General features: G+C 40.9%; 1 protein-coding gene across 4 annotated transcripts in view; it reads left to right on the top strand.

The window, feature by feature from the left end:
* fam110b (family with sequence similarity 110 member B) overlaps positions 1-17,407 on the top strand; it is a 51,111-nt gene extending 33,704 nt beyond the window's left edge. For all 4 annotated transcript variants that reach the window (XM_068339917.1, XM_068339918.1, XM_068339919.1 and 1 more), the window contains one exon: positions 7,757-17,407. In XM_068339917.1, coding sequence (XP_068196018.1) covers positions 7,757-8,648 — 892 coding nt within the window. In that variant the 3' untranslated portion in view covers positions 8,649-17,407. The remainder of the gene's footprint in view (positions 1-7,756) is intronic.
* The last annotated feature ends 219 nt before the right edge of the window (positions 17,408-17,626 follow it).

The following is a 17,626-nucleotide window of genomic DNA, read 5'->3' as shown; positions in this document are numbered from 1 at the left end:
GCTCTCCTATCTCTGGGGTTGAGGTCACCGAGGTAGTTAAAAATCTCCTCGGTGGCAGGGCCCCGGGGGTGGATGAGATCCGCCCGGAGTTCCTAAAGGCTCTGGATGTTGTGGGGCTGTCCTGGTTGACACGCCTCTGCAACATCACGTGGACATCGGGGACAGTACCTCTGGATTGGCAGACTGGGGTGGTAGTCCCCCTTTTTAAGAAGGGGGACAGGAGGGTGTGCTCCAACTACAGGGGGATCACACTCCTCAGCCTCCCTGGCAAGGTCTATTCAGGGGTTCTGGAGAGGAGGGTCCGTCGGGAAGTCGAATCTCGGATTCAGGAGGAGCGGTGTGGTTTTCGTCCTGGCCGTGGAACAGTGGACCAGCTCTACACCCTCCGCAGGGTCCTTGAGGGGGCATGGGAGTTCGCCCAACCCGTCTACATGTGTTTTGTGGACTTGGAGAAGGCGTTCGACCGTGTTCCTCGAGGGGTTCTGTGGGGGGTGCTTCGGGAGTATGGGGTACCGGACCCCTTGATAAGGGCTGTTCGGTCCCTGTACGACCAATGTCAGAGTTTGGTCCGCATTGCCGGCAGTAAGTCAGATTTGTTTCCAGTGAGGGTTGGACTCCGCCAAGGCTGCCCTTTGTCACCAATTCTGTTCATAACTTTTATGGACAGAATTTCTAGGCACAGCCAAGGCGTTGAGGGTGTCTGGTTTGGTGGCCTCAGTATTGCGTCTCTGCTTTTTGCAGATGACGTGGTGCTGTTGGCTTCATCAAGCCGTGATCTCCAACTCTCACTGGAGCGGTTTGCAGCCGAGTGTGAAGCGGTTGGGATGAGAATCAGCACCTCCAAATCTGAGACCATGGTCCTCAGTCGGAAAAGGGTGGAGTGCCCTCTCCAGGTTGGGGATGGGATCCTGCCCCAAGTGGAGGAGTTCAAGTATCTTTGGGTCTTGTTCACAAGTGAAGGTACAATGGAACGGGAGATCGACAGGCGGGTCGGTGCAGCGTCTGCAGTGATGCGGACTCTGTATCGGTCCGTCGTGGTGAAGAAGGAGCTGAGCCGAAAGGCAAAGCTCTCGATTTACCGGTCGATCTACGTTCCTGCCCTCACCTATGGTCATGAGCTGTGGGTCGTGACTGAAAGAACGAGATCCCGGATACAAGCGGCCGAAATGAGTTTCCTCCGCAGGGTGTCCGGGCTCTCCCTTAGAGATAGGGTGAGAAGTTCGGTCATCCGGGAGGAACTCAGAGTCGAGCCGCTGCTCCTCCGCATCGAGAGGAGCCAGATGAGGTGGCTCGGGCATCTGGTCAGGATGCCTCCTGGAAGCCTCCCTGGTGAGGTGTTCCGGGCACGTCCTACTGGGAGGAGGCCCCGGGGACGACCCAGGACACGCTGGAGAGACTATGTCTCCCGGCTGGCCTGTGATTCTCCCGGAGGAGCTGGACGAAGTGGCTAGGGAGAGGGAAGTCTGGGCTTCCCTGCTTAAGCTGCTGCCCCCGCGACCTGACCCCGGATAAGCGGAAGAGAATGGATGGATGGATATATATATGCCTGTATATATATACACACACACACACACACACATATAATGTATATGTATACACAGCGGGCGGCACGGTGGCACAGTGGTTAGCGCTGTCGCCTCACCACACGGCAGTTGAAGTCCCGCTCTGTGCGGAGTTCGCATGCTCTCCCCGTGTCTGCGTGGGTTCTCTCCGGTTTTTCCGATTTCCTCCCACCCCCAAAAAAGCATGCGCTTCAGGTTGATTGGCCAGTCCCAAATTACCCCTAGGAGTGAGTGTGTGTGCATGGTTGTCCGTCTTTGTGTGTGGCTCCGCGGTGCACTGGCGTCGTGCTCAGAGTGTCCCCAGCCTCACGCCCTATGCCAGCAGAGATAGGCTCTAGCTCCCCGTGACCCTCTGCGGTGGAAAAAGCGGCAGAAAATGTATGTATTTATATGCACAGTATTTTCCGCACTATAAGGCGCACCTAAAAGCCTATAATTTTCCCGTAAAGCCGCAGTGCGCTTAATAATCCGATGTGTTTTATGTATATGCATTAATATTCATATTTATATTGGTGGAAATCAAGATCGCTGAAAAAAAGCTGGCAGTCTGGCCAGCAGTCATGCCGCGTTTCCGCCACCAGGAGGCACCCTCTCAAGGTACTCTACTGTACTCTCCCTAACAACGGTCATCAAGGGGCGTCGCCAAAGTCCTGGCTCTCACTGACCTGCTGACTGTCGGCAGAGCAGCCTGCGGAGACCGCCGGTGCCTGGCTACGATAACGTAGCAAATCATAGGGAATTTTCAACAATTGTAGTAATAAAGTATGACTGACTGACTATCTCAGTATTTCCCAACAACTTTGATGCCGGAAATAACCTACTTTAAAGCTAATTGGTCTAAAAAACACCATTGTCGTGTCTCAGTGCTGTAATCTGGAATCTAGTGACGGTCCATTCTATTAGTCTGCGAAATGCACGGAGAAACTGGCATAAAGGTGAATGAAAGACCCTCAAAATTGAACTTCCAGCCTTTCCTAAGAGCAGAGTCACTGCTAGACAAAGGTGCCTGGTGTGCTGCATTGATTTGCAAATGTAGTTGATACCTGACACAACACGTTATTTTGTGTGTGTGTGTGTGGGGGGGGGGCATTTTAGGCTTGTGTACTCTGTCTGGCAGCGACGTGCAATGAGATTCACGGCGGTAAGACACTGACATTAAAGTCAGTTCTACGAGTAAAGCAGTGTCACATTTGCCAGTAAATTAGCAGCCTGACATTAAAAACTGGTAATGAAAATTGTTTAGGACACAAAGTGCAGCAGCAAATAGCTGCACCTCACTACTGACTGGACTACCGATCGATCAAAACAAAATTTAAACGGAGACGATCGTTGGAGCTTAAATATGTTTTTCGAACTTCTTATCAGGAAATAATCCGCCCTGTTCAAACTGAGTGGTCCATGACTTCTGTTAGGATTTGGCGCTATAGAAATAAAATCCAATTTGACTGTTTTTAGATAATTTGGAACAAAAGTATTTTGTAGTACTTAGTAGTACTGTAGTATCAGTAAATCTCATTTATCTATTTCAATTTTTTTAATTTTATGCACCTTATAATCTGGTGCGCCTTATATATGAAATAAATTATGAAGTAAACAATTCATTAAAGGTGCGCCTTATAATCCAGTGATTATCCTTAGAGTTCAGACAATACTGTGTGTGTATATACAGTATGTGTGTGTGTGTGTGTGTGTGTGTCTGTACACAACGTTGTGTACAGGCCCCTGAAACAAATACAACAAACAACAGGCCTGTAGGCATGCAATTAGTAACAGTAGTATAGTAAACTACTGCATTAACATTTAGGCAAGAATTAAGAGCTGTTCAAAATGTTCGTGCTGCAAATGAATGATTCTAATGCTGAACTTATAGAAATTTATAGAAATGTAAAACCATTTAAGTATAATTGCTTTAAAGGCTGTTTTTACAACTCACTTGCATTACCATATACTGTATTTACTCCATGTTGCCATTATGTTACTACATGGCTTTGTAAACTCAAAGCCATGTAGTAAAATGGACTCCATTGAAGTTTGAAAACTGTCACTTTTAACATAGCTAATTGGAAATATGTTTTGAGCTGTCATCATTTAATTGAAGGCAGTTTTTTCCTTCACTTGTCTAACATCAAAATTACTTCATTTGCTGACAAAACTAGCTGAAATATTGTCTGTTGAAGTGCAGATGAAACATCTGCTCAAACGTGTACATTGTTGTGGTAGCCTTTTGTGATTTGTTACAGCAGAGAGATTAACTTAAATGGTACCCAGCCCCAAAGACTGTCCATAATTACAATATATTGGTGGATCCTAGCTGTGCAGTGTTAGCTAGTTAACCAGCTAACCCGGTGCATTCACAGGTAACATTTCATCATATGGAATTTTTTGATTTTGTTTTTTGTAATATTTCACCAAACTGCTGTAAAGAGTCCAACAAGATACAAAAACTTTTAATGAAAAAAGGACATTTTTCCTTTTCTGCGACAGCTGTTGGTACAGCGCTTCTAAGAAAAAGAATTTACTGCTAAATTAAGTGTTTGTACTGATTATAACTTTTGTGTGACTCCCCTGATTTTCAAACCTTGAGACAGACCCAGTGTAATTTCACTTTTTAATCCTAGTCCTAATTTTCAAGTGAACTTCGCTTATTGACTTTTCCCTCAAAGAATTCTGGTGATTAATGGTTGAAATTATCTACAAAACAGGTCACATCATCAGTTGATATGTTGTTAAAGATACTTATCACAGACAGTTATAACTAAGTGCTGGGGGACAATTAGTATTAGGTATCACATCATTCTACCAACTAGACTCCTACATCAATCAAAAACACAATGTTATTCTTTAAGGGAGAACATATCACTTTGGAAAATTGAAAAAGTATTGGTTAGTGTTTTTTTTTTTTTTGAATGAGTAATACAAAATTTAATGAAGTTGGATTAGATGAAGTCCCAAATGATACAGGGTTTTTTTTGGTTTTGTTTTGTTTTTTTCAGCCAGAAAGCAGACATTTGCCAATACAGGTAGTCAGCAACATACAAACAGAATTGGTTCCAAGAGTTTATTTGTAAGTTTAATTGTTTCTAAGTCATATTTTATCAAATTTCAATATATAAACACCATTTTAAGTAATTTAAATGCCGTTACTACTTGGCTTGGCGGAGATTGTGGCAGAAAGGGGAACTGCAGTACAATAGTCAGATATGATGACACATGTTTCCTTGTATCTCTGAATGTTCATAATTCAAATGTTCATATATTGAGGACTAACTGTATATCAGACAGGAGTACCAATTGGATATGATTAGCCTTTATTCTTGTGAACTGTGAACAGCTCAGCCCACTTCCTAATCCTCTCATTCTGCTTACAGGAGAGTCACTTAGTAGTGTAATACTGCATAGGTTCTCCATGGCATTAAGAATAGTGAATTATTTCTGTATCCTTAAGTTCTGAATGGTTGTATGCATGTAAAGTAGAACCAATATCAAAATTCCCACAATTTGAAGAAGGGGAAGAAACACACTGAGACAGAGGCTTGTTCATCCAAAGAACAAGACACCCAAACATAGGCTGACTGGTGTCATGTATGCAGTTCAGTGCGGTGAGGACTACCCAGACCTACACTGGGGAGACAAACTAAAGAGAATGGCTTGACACAGGAAACCAAGCTCCTTAGGGTAGAATCCAGCAGTACATCTGCATCTGATGAAGAGGGGCCATTTTTAAAAAATCTTTCAGCAAAGGAGTCGGTTTGCACGATCGGTTGTCCTCCACATTTAATGCAGTTTAGGGTTTCCTCACCATTAAGCTCAAATCTCATTTCCACAATCAACATCCGAATGGCTACCACGTGACTCCAACCTTGGTCGAGATTGTACAGTCTATTGGCGGAACATGTACAGTATGTCTGGGCTTCAACAACATCTATTATTACTAAACTGCCTTGACCAACTTCCACATGGTTAAATATCTGGGACTCCCAACCTGTCTTCCAAGATGAGAGTTGAAACATTATCAAACTTTTCTTGCAAGTTCAATTAAATTTATTCAGTACAGAGCTATGAAGGTTTGATTACAAAGGAATTTTGTCACAGAAAAAAACCTAAAAAAAATTATGATTTCCATAACCTAATTACTTTGATGAAAGATGAATGTAATTAAGCATTTACTTTCATCTGCCATGTTTTTACTTCAATTAAACAATTAGTGCTGTCAGGCGATTGAAAAAATTAATCTAATTAATCGCATTTTAATCTCATACCTGCTAAAGGCCCCCAAATAAAGAATTTGAATTCTAGGACATTAAAAATTGTAGTGCACAACTAATCAATAGAATACACCGTGTAGAAAAGATTTTTCATGCTCCGATTGATATCCTGGCTGGAGCTGGGACTAGAAACCACTGATTGCTGGGCGATCCGTCTTCAAGACGATTGATCTACCGCTGAGCCACTGCTGCCCCAATAGTCCCGCGTTTGTTCTTTTTATAAATAATTCTTTCCGCCCAAAGGTCCGAGTGGGTTTGCCTCGCTCTCCTGTGTCGCGTCCATCTCTGTTGTCAGTCACCCGTGCTTTTGACAAGTGGTGCAGGTAGGAAGTGACGTAACACTGCAGCCTACGGGTCCCTCAATGGGCCAAATTTAAAATGCTTACGCATTGACTTGCCACTCACAATTGCGTTAATTTTTATAGCGCGTTAATTTGCAGTGTAATTAATTAATCAAATTAATGTGTTAAACTGACAGCCCTATAAACAATATGTGAGACTATTTTTTTGGAGGATTCCAACTAGCCCATGGTCAGCTGATTCCCTTCCATACTTAACACTGTCAAATTTCAAAAGTTTGCTTTGGCTTGTCTCTTCTTTCTGAATTCTCCATAAGGCATTCAGCAACCCTCCTCCATTCCAGCTCCTCAGTCATTTCATGGATACTGGTTTTGTTAAAAATAGGTGTGTGTACACAACTGCAAGCTCCCAGCTCAATTCATCATATACAGGTTGTAAGTCGAGCTTCAAATTACAAGAAAAAGAAACAGAAGAAAATTAAAATAGTATACAGTGCACCCTCGCGCATTCCCGCATCAGCGCTCGCGACTCCACCTCATCGCGGATTTTTGGTAGGCAGTCACGTGATACCGTACACACATTCTATTGGCTGACGGCATCCGGAAGTGCGCTTGTTCCATGAGTCTCAAACTTGCAAAGTGCTTATAAAAGTGCTTTAAACAGTTGATGTGTGCTCCATCGGCTGGTGGTGACTCACTCTTCCTGATGGATCAGTGTGCCTTTGTCATACATTTATTATTGTTATTATTACTGTCATTGTTATTATTATTGTGTTGTTAATCTGTACATGCAATATCTATTGCTTCATCTGTCCACTCCTTGAAGAGGGGTCCCTCCTCTGTAGTCTTCCTGAGGTTTCTCCCATCCATTTTTTTCCCCTGTTAAAAGGGTTTTGAGGGGAGTTGTTCCTTATCCGATGTGAGGGTCGTACTGCTTGCAGTACACAAAGGTCAGAGGGATATCGTCCATGTGCAGATTGTAAAGCCCTTCAAGACATTCTTTGTGAATATGGGCTATATAAGAATAAATAAACTTGAAACTTGATAAGAGTGTGGGAAAAGATAATGCAGATAGAAGGTGGTTTAATATCAGTATGGGGAGGGTCACAAATGTTTAAATTACGGAAAATAATAAGATAAATAGTTCATCGCTCAATTGCGGAATTCGTTAATCGCGTGTGGTTCCTCGAACGCATTACCTGCAAGGAACGAGGGCACACTGTACATTAAACTTGAAATTCAAGCAGGCTGATGTTTAACTGGCAGTTTTTATAAATGGGCCTTTATACTCTTCCTCAAACATTCTCAATGGGATTTCGATCAGGGGAACATGCAGGATAGTGCTAACATTATTTTCCTGGAAGAAGCCATTCATCATGTAGGCAGTGTGAACTGCAGCACTGTCCAGTTGGAAGACACGGTAATAATCACATAGATGAAGGATATTAATCAAGAAAGATGTCTTATGTTCAACTGTTATAAACATGGAAACAAGAATTTACAGTGTGTGACTTAATTCTGTTTAAATATGGATTTAATTGCATTAGACTGAATTTGATATTGTCATCCAAACCTTTTTCTAACTGTGCAGGAGTACATGTATTTATCTGTCTTTTTTTTATTCTCCCAGGATGCGTTTAACCTACCGATCTACATTGACACTTAATGAGAAACCAGCAGACTCAGCTCCCAGTCCAAGCACTTCATACTCTCTCCGATCCTTCTCCCATTCCCTGAAGGTCCCCCCTGTCAACAGTGTGGGACATTGCAGTCCACTGCAGGAAGAAAACCTCAACCTTAGCAGATATGTCCTTGATGGGAGGGGAAATGAAGGAGGACAAATCAGTCGATGTCACTCCCCACTACCACCGCTGCTTACGTCCCACTCGTCCTCTGACCTCCTGAGACTATGCAATGGCAAATCTCACGCGGCTCATTCAAGCAGCTCCTCTGCACCTCCCCTTCCTCCAAAACCCTACTTGGCCTCTCTCCCTCCACCAATTTCTATGTCACTGCCTTGTCCAGCTCCATCCCCCTCACCGTGTGACAGTACTGCCCCTCAATCACTACCTTGTGATTTCAGAGACCTTTCTAATACTTTAACAGATCTGAAACTGGAATCAGAGGTTGGTTCTTCTGTGGCTCATCGGCCCCCACTTCACAGATCTAAATCAGACCTGTCGGATCGGTATGCCCGGGCTGGAGCAGATGTGGAACAGTTTTTCAACTACTGTGGCCTTGAACCTGAGGACTTGGAGGCAGTTGGTCCAGAGAACTTTGCACGTGCCAACTCTGATATCATCAGCCTGAATTTTCGATCAGCCTCCATGATCTCATCTGACTGTGAACAGTCACAACGTTCTTCAAACGATGGACTATCAGATGGAGACGAGGATGAGAACGAGGATGTTAGTGAACGTGTTCCATATGGAATCTCTGCTGTAGAGCGAAATGCAAGAGTCATTAAATGGCTGTACAGTATCAAACAGGCAAGAGAGACACATAAAGTATCACATGTTTAGGGAAAAAGCTTATACAGTAAACTGCATGTAACTGGAAGTTTCTGAAGTTTTTAGGAACTGATCTTGAATATTTGTCAAAATGTTGCTTAGAAGCTGTTGCTGGAATGAGTGAAAGATACATTTTGACGAGTCTTACACGGTTTATATAAAAAAGCAAACAAAAAATCGCAAGCTTTTCTTTGAGACATTAATGAGAAGAAACAGTAATGACTCACTCTAACCCTAATCCTACCCAGTGAATACAAATAGGAATAAAACAAGTTATTTGAAAAATGTTAATTCTGGAGAGAAGTCACAACAAACCTTTGAGCTAATTAAAGGGGTCCTATTTTGAAAAACAATATTTTAATGTCTCTCCATTTACTGTACGTAGTTGCCCTACCTAACCCTACCAACTCCTACAATCTTCAAAACAAACGCTTCCTGTATCAATAAGAAAATGGAAAATCTGGTCAGATGCCATACAAATGACAAATTTCAAGACAGCTCCCGTAGCAATGTACCAACAGGAGTGATTGACAGGGTGGTTGACATATTCCAAGCCCGTCTGCCAGTATCCCCCCCCCCTCCCCGTAAGGGCGTGTTCATCCCCGGGGTGAAGTTCTGGTTCAGGCTAAGGTAGCAGTGTGTGGTAATGACCAGGCTCAGAGCTAGACACTGAAAGTTCTTTTCTTCACAAGCTGTTGCAGTCTACTAGTATTTGGCTAACCAGTTAGCTCTGCTTTGGTCTGTGTATGTGTAGCCTGCCTGTTTGTGTTCCTGTACCTGTGTCCTCAGTCTCATAGTGAATGAACACACAGAGACATCACATAAGCTATGTTTTTATATTATTTGCAGTTGCTTATGACCATAAGTAAAGTGAAGTTGTATGTGGCTAAAGAGGCTAAAGAGTTAGCCCCACTTTGTTGACACTACTCAAGTCTCAGTTGTTTAAAGGTAATGATGTCTGAGATTAGACAAATGACTATCTGTACTGCCTGAACACTACCCGTCTTAAAATTATGTCACTTTGGAATGTTTGATCAATTGAAGATTTGTTATATTTGAAATGACATGAAATGAAATATACTTTATTGTCCCCCTTGGGGGAAATTATCTTTCTTTTCACTCTTCACGATTGTGATGTGTGTTTGTGTGTGTGTGCGTGCGTGCGTGCATGCATGCGTGCGTGCATGCGTGCATGCGTGTGTGCGTGTCTGAACTGAATATATAACTGAATTGAATAATTGAATTTGTTAAATGTGGCAGTAAAATATGTTGGTCTGGATTGTCTTTTATTCAGATTATTGTAATTTTAGAAGGTTGAATCTGAAGCAGCTGAATTTCTGTTTAGGGTTTGAAGAGATTTCACTTTTCATCCTAAATACTTCTACAATTCTGACTCGAGGGGGGTAAAAATATTGAAACTCTTCTGAGGTTGCATCAACTGTCTGTTTCAGTGACCTTAGAAGAGTTTCTATCGTATCTGTACTCCCCACCAGTCTGTTGTAATTGAAGAAATTACCTGTTTATTTGTCATTTCACCTTTCTTGGACGAGAGAGAAAACACCCTCAAACCATGTTTGAGGGTGCTTTCAAGGATTGTGAAAGAAATACCAAATTTATCATTAACTTAATGCAAGAGTGTCCAAACCTTTTGAACGGAGGGCCAGATTTGACAATGTGTATGTGTTCAAGGGAATCAGTCCTTGAAAACAACATTTAAAACAATCAGATAGGAAAATAAATATTCTATTGTTTAATATTTTCATCTATATTTAACAAACTATGAAGTTGCCAGTTGCAAGCATTCAAAAAAATCACTTAAGGACACAAAAGTTTATTTGAAATTCCAGCTGAAACATCCAGAAACTCTGTAAAAAATATTTGCATGATAAATGACATGTTTTCCTAGTAACACAACAGATAAGCCACTGAGAATAAAATAAAGAGTGAAACTGAGCTCTGTATATATGGCAGGTCTGGTTGGAGGCAGTGGTAGACATAAAATTTCACAAAGGTGGGAGTCACTTAGTCTTCATCTCTGAAGGTTCTTGTTTAAGTTCATCACTGAGAAATTCTGCTCACACAAATATGTGGGACCAAACAAGCTTAAATTTCCCTTGCAAAATTGTCTGGGAAAGTTGTAGGTATGTTCCAAAGACCTAGGTGTGGGCAGTTAGTTGACTCTCTTTTGCACCTTCTCCTTGAAGGCTGACATTCAGCGTATTCAGATACTTTGTCATGTCAAACAAAAAACCAAGTCGGTCATCCATTCAGTGTTCAGGCAAAAATGGTCCAATTTATAAATTAAGAGGGAAAAATCACTACAATGTGGTTCTCCTGCTGAATCACCTGTTATCACAGCAATTACATCTCTAAATTCAGTCTATATTTGAGTTCCTTCAATTTTTTAACATGGCCGCTTTTTATAGCTTGTCATATGTGTTAGCATGTACCAGTATTAACAGGGTTAGTATTAACAGTGTTGGTATTAAGGAAAAACTCTCATAGTAAATCAGGCAGACAGTTCAACTTTCAGTGAAAAAATATTGTGATATTCACCTTTCCTGGAAGCAATGGCCTTCATTGACAACTTTCTGATTTCTGCTTGCTGTAGCCACAATGACAGCTAGAGGGTCAGAGAAAAATTCTTTGAAACAGTTGGGTGTTGGCTGCAAAGGCCTGCAGAGCTCTCTGAGTGACAACCCCTCCCAACCCAAGCATGAGTACCAGTATGTCACAGCATGGGCTGTGATTAGTCCATTATTCAGACTTGTACGTGTCTTGTGTTTTTGGCAATTGACAGACATCTGTTATACAATGCTTCCTCCATCAACTGAGAAAAGAACAAGCATGGTCAGGTTTTTCACCATATTGCAAGCAAAATATAACACATTTTTATAGAAAAAACACACAGGCCATATAAAATTCAACCCCAGGCTGTGTTTGGTTTGAGGGCCGGACTTTGGAAAGGCCTGATTTAATGGTGGTGGTTTTACTTATGCTTAGCTCTTGATTTGCTGGCAAAAGAAAATACAACTTAAATAGTGACTGGAACAGAAACATAATACAAAATCTAAGTATACTTATCCAAGCAGTATGATAGCTACATTATCATATTATGATTGGGATTAACAGCCCAGTCATCAGTACATTCATGCTGACCGGCAAAACTTTGGTGAGATGTGGTTATTTAACTTCAATTTTTGGAATCATTAAAAAACTGAGCTAAGTTTGATGTAAGTGGTTAAAGGCACTACATATTCTGTGAACGTAATACTATAATTTAGATTATGACCCACACAAATGCTCTTCGGTTATCAATAACAGACTAAAATATTTGCTCGAGTGGTGTCAGTTTGTACTGAAATCTTTAGTTTGTGCATTAAATTTGAACCAGATTAACCACAGAAAGTGTTAATGAGTTCAGCATTTAATACATGGATAAAATGCTATGCATGAATAAAATGCTATTACAAACATTATCTTTTGAACCTGTTCACAGGTTTTTTTGTATAGCTATTAAAGATTGGCACAGCCCAAATATTGACACAAGAAAGAACTTGTGTCAATATTTGGGTTTCTCCATTAAAAACAAATGTCTCTTTTTTTTTATCAGCGGTAACTCACTGTGCCAAATACGAATGTATGACATTTTTCTGAATATTTCAAAAGTTTATCCAAGCACAATCATTTATTACGTTATTTGCTTCTTATTATGTTATTGGCCTGGTAAAACAAACAAACAAAAAAGGCCCCTTTAACTAAAAATATAAAAAGAGTTGTCATTGGTGCAGACTTCAATGGACATGTTGGTTCAGGAAACAGTTGTGATGAGGAGGTGATGGGCAGATTTGGTATCCAGGAGAAGAATGCAGAAGGACAGATGGTGGTTGACTTTGTAAAAAGGATGGAAACGGCTTTAGTGAATACTTTCTTCCAGAAGAGGCAGGAACATAGGGAACAGCTTTAGTGAATACTTTCTTCCAGAAGAGGCAGGAACATAGGGTGACCTATAAGATGAAGGAAGGAGCACACAGGTAGACTACATCTTGTGCAGACGGTGTAATCTGAAGGAGATCAGTGATTGCAAAGTAGTGGTAGGTGAGAGTGTAGCCAAAAAGCATAGGATGGTGGTGTGCAGAATGACTCAGATTGTGAGGAATATGAAGAGGACAAAGGCAGAGCAGAGGAAGAAATGGTGGAAGCTAAAAAAGGAAGAGTTTTGCAGGACTTTTAGAAAGGAGTTAAGACAGGCTCTGGGTGGTCAGGAGGTGCTTTCAGATGACTGGACAACTACAGCTAATGTGATCAGGGAGATAGGTAGGAGAGTACTTGGTGTGTCATCTGGAAGGAAAGTAGATAAGGAGACCTGGTGGTGGAATGAGGAGGTACGGGAGTGTATACAGAGAAAGAGGTTAAGCTAAGAGGAAGTCGGACACTGAGAGGACTGAGGAGAGTAGACAAGAGTACAGGTAGATGCAGCGTAAGGTGAACATAGAGGTAGCAAAGGCCAAACAAGGGGCTTATGATGATTTGTTTGCTAGGTTGGACAGTAAGGAGGGAGAGACTGATCTATACAGGTTTGCAAGACAGAGAGACAGAGATGGGAAGGACGTGCAGCAGGTTAGGGTGATCAATGGAAGTGTATTGACAGGTACCAGTAGTGTGATGGAAAGAGTACTCTGAGAGTTGATGAATGAGGAAAATGAGAGAGAACAAAGACTATAAGAGGTTGCTGTTGTGGACCAGTAAGTAGCAAAGATTAGTCAGGATGAAGAGGAGTGCATTGAAGAGGATGAAGAGTGGAAAGACAGGCACTTGGTCCTGATGATATACCAGGTATAGAAGTGTCTAGGAGAGATGGCAGTAGAGTTTCTGACTGGGTTGTTCAACAGAATCTTCGATAGTGAGAATATGCCTGAGGAATGGAGGACAAGTATGCTGGTGCCCATTTTTAAGAACAAGGGAAATGTGCGTTTTTGTGAGTTGTGGCAACTACAGACGAATAAAGCTGATGAGCCATACAATGACGTTATGGGAAAGAGTAGTTGAAGCTAGACTAAGGGCAGAAGTGAGCATATGTGAGCAGCAGTATGGTTTAATGCCAAAAAAGATCACTACAGATGCAGTATTTGCTTTGAGGATGTTGATAGAGAAGTACAGAGAAGGCCGGAGGGAGCTGCATTGTGTTTTTGTAGATCTGGAGAAAGCTTATGACAGGGTGCCCTGAGAGGAACTGCGGTATTGTATGAGGAAGTCTGGAGTGGCAGAGAAGTATGTGAGAGCGGAGCAGGACATGTATGAGGACTGCAAGATAGTGGTGAGATGTGCTGTGTGATAGAGGAGTTCAAGGTGGAGGTGGGACTGCATCAGGGATCAGCTCTGAGCCCTTTCTTGACGCTATGGTAATGGGCAGGCTGACAGACGAGGTTGGACAGGAATCTCCATGGACTGTGATGTTTGCAGATGACATTGTGATATGTAGTGAGAGCAGGGAACAGGTGGAGGAGAAGCTAGAGAGGTGGAGGTTTGTCCTGGAAAGGAGAGGAATGAAGGTTAGCCGCAGTAAGACAGAGTACATGTGTGTGAATGAGAAGGACCCAGGTGGAAGAGTGAGGTTACAGGGAGAAGAGATCAAGAAAGTTTTGGATTTTAAGTACTTAGGGTCGACAGTCCAGAGCAATGGAGAGTGTGGAAAAGAGGTGAAGAAGCGTGTACAGGCAGGATGTTGTTTGGCCTAGAGACAGTGTCGCTGAGGAAAAGACAGGAGACAGAGCTGGAAGTAGCAGAGATGAAGATGCTGAGGTTCTCTTTGGAAGTGACCTAGATGGATAGATCAGAAATGAGTACATCAGACGGACAGCACATGTTAGAGGTTTTGGAGATAAAGTCAGAGAGGACAGACTGAGATGGTTTGGACATGTCCAGAGGAGAGATAGTGAATATATTGGTACAATAATGCTGAGTTTTGAACTGCCAGACAGGAGGCCTAAAAGAAGACCAAAGAGGAGGTTTATGGATATAGTGACAGAGAACAGTAAGGCAGTTGGTGTGAGAGAAGAGGATTCAAAGGACAGGGCTAGATGGAGGAAATTGATTCGCTGTGGCGACCCCTGAAGGGAAAAGCCGAAAGGAGAAGACATTTAGCTAAAAATATTGTATTATCAGTTCAGTAATATGTTATTGGCCTATTACATTTCAAAAAGAACAAATTTATTATTATTTATTATTGGCTCCAACAGAAGTCAAGCATTAAATGTGTTGTATCCTAGAACAGTTATCAAGCAATTAATCACATATGATTCCATATCATGTAAGGCCCATCTCAAACATGTTAAATATTCATTGCTCTCCCATACAGGAAGTAATTTCCCACTACTTAATGAGAATATAAGGTTACAATGTGTGTCGTCAAATGTTGTTATATGATCATTTTATTTATTTATTTATTTATTTATTTTGATTTTACTTTACCTTACATGCATTAGTAATTAAAGCTCAATAATTTCACTCATATGCTTTCCCCAGCCTGATGAAAAAGATACTTGACAGAGACTTGAGTGTTTGTGAGCTTTTAAGTTATAATTTGGCAACAGCATTGGTGGTACAAAAGCATGTCGGTTTTTATTGCACATTATTTTATCAATATGTTGGCAGCTTTTAATTGTATCATGACATAATTCTGTGACATATTTTTGCACATTCCCTACAACGACTGAAGTATTGCTTTTCCTAAATTGTTTTCAGTGTCAGTGGCAATAGATATCTTTTCAAACTGATCGAGGTAACTTTATGGGGACAACAGTAATTTTGTATCCTAAGAATATCCTATAAACAACACGTGAGGAAACATTTATATCTCTTGCAGGAATGTAAACAACAATATTCATTAATGATTGAGCATTATTTCTGCATCTATTCTATAGTTTGGATAAGCAAACTTGAGAAATTGCAATCAGTAATTTGATTGCCAGAGGATTAGCCTGTTTTGAACAGGCATGAATGTAACGGACAAATAAATAACACTCTTGTCTTGTCAACAAAGGACTTTGACTGCTTCCTTATTCTATTCAGTATGATTCAAGTTAATTACAAGCATTATTTAGGTGATCACATGTAATTTTCATTGTCTTGTGTTTACTTTTGTGATTTAATGTTGGTGATGGTAAATGACCAAACTGAAGACAGTTTGCAGAAAGTGGATGGGTATTTTTGTTGTTCAGAAACCAGTACTTGTTACATGTTCAGCAGTAACTGAATCTAATATTTCACATTAGCAATTGAATCAGTGAAGTGTAGCACAATCCAATATAAACAAAAATATTCAGAATGCTACATACTTTGCTTGCAGACTATGCTGTATCATACTCAGGACAACTTGGAATTGTGGAAGCATGAAGTGTGGGCATATCTTTGTAATCTATTGCACCCATTTTAAGCTCAGGATGTGATACTGTGATGAGTTTTTCTATGTCAAAGACATCCATTCAAGTCACCAAATGTGATCAATGTAATTTTTTTTTCAGTTTGGACATACAATGCACATCTTTCAGGAGTGTCAAAGAAAAACAGCTTCACAACATTCTTCTGAACAAGTAACAATCTGCCAACAACAAACACAAAGTTACCCCATAGTACTTGTTTGGCATGATTTCTAGAAGCTTGAGATCCCAGAATGATGTGACAAAAAATATTGTTTACCTCCTTTCACAGATTTAAAGCTAGTGCAGCTTTCTCAGATGAGATGTATGCCTTTTTTTAAAGTTATTCTACTTGGCACAAATTGCTTTGGCATGAATCTGATCTCAGTGTTACACATGTAATTTGGTCTTTAGGATTTAGAACCAGTACAGCATGGCTTGAAAAAGATCTCAGCATAACGTATGAGTGATGACTGACCTACCACCAATGTTCATGAAACTGACTTACATAAAAAGAAAAAAATGAGCAAAACATTGTGGGAGTTGTGGAAAGTGGAAAATTGAAATATCCCTGCTTGCTATAGTTAAGTGAAGCCAGTTGGGTTGAACACGTTATTCTTATGTTGTAGCTCCGACCAAAGGGCTGTGTTATATTTCCATACTACCCTGAACTGTGGTTTTCCACTGAGCTAGAGTATGGTACGATAAACCCACGTTACGTCTTGATATTAAGTGGAACAAAGTTGCCTAGTTCTGGCAGACTCTTCAGTTTCACTTCATGGTACATGTGTTATTTGCTTCTTTTTGCATTGCTTGTTTGCTGAGTTTGGCCTTACCAATTGTTTTATTCTTATACTTGTAAATGCTGTAAAAAAACAACAACAACAAACTGTTAATATTTGATTTTGAAAACTGTTGGGTTTTTGTTTTTTCTGAAATTGCATGGTTACAAGACTCAGAACAAAATTGACTTAGTATATACAGTAGATGCCTGACTAAACTGGACATAATAGTTTAAAAAAAAAGTTCTTCAGTGTAGAAACCGTAATGATTTTCTTGATAAAATTAAAATGTCTAATTTTCTTTTGATTATTTCAGTGAATTCTTCTTTTCTCTTCCCAATGTTGAGCAGTTGACTCTTCCTCTCTAATCCCCCACTGCTGGTATGATAATTCACATCCCTCTACAGGCGAGTCCCAACTACTGGTGTGGTAAACAAGATGTCTGTCGTCAATTCCCAACTTCAGATGTGGTATTTGCCTGTTGTAAAATGAAGCGTGATTGGTAAAACAGGTGTATTCCTGGAAAGGCCCTGATTTTCCACCAATGAAAATAAAGTTCAATAAAGCTATGCATTACTTCTTACACTATTAATATGAGTTTTGATTGGTTGATGACTGTTATCTGAATGAAAAAATACTGTAAACATAGATTCCAGCAATGATAGGACCACAGAATTGGAAAGTTTTACAACAAATGGTATGGAGGTACCACAGGCAAAGACATATAGATTGTTAGGGAGTGATTTCAACATTGAAGTAACACTTTCTGGACAACAGCGACAATGACATG

Source organism: Antennarius striatus, chromosome 18, assembly GCF_040054535.1.
Source record: "Antennarius striatus isolate MH-2024 chromosome 18, ASM4005453v1, whole genome shotgun sequence".
In the NCBI taxonomy this organism is placed as follows: domain Eukaryota; kingdom Metazoa; phylum Chordata; class Actinopteri; order Lophiiformes; family Antennariidae; genus Antennarius; species Antennarius striatus.
This window is presented reverse-complemented; position numbering and strand designations above follow the sequence as displayed.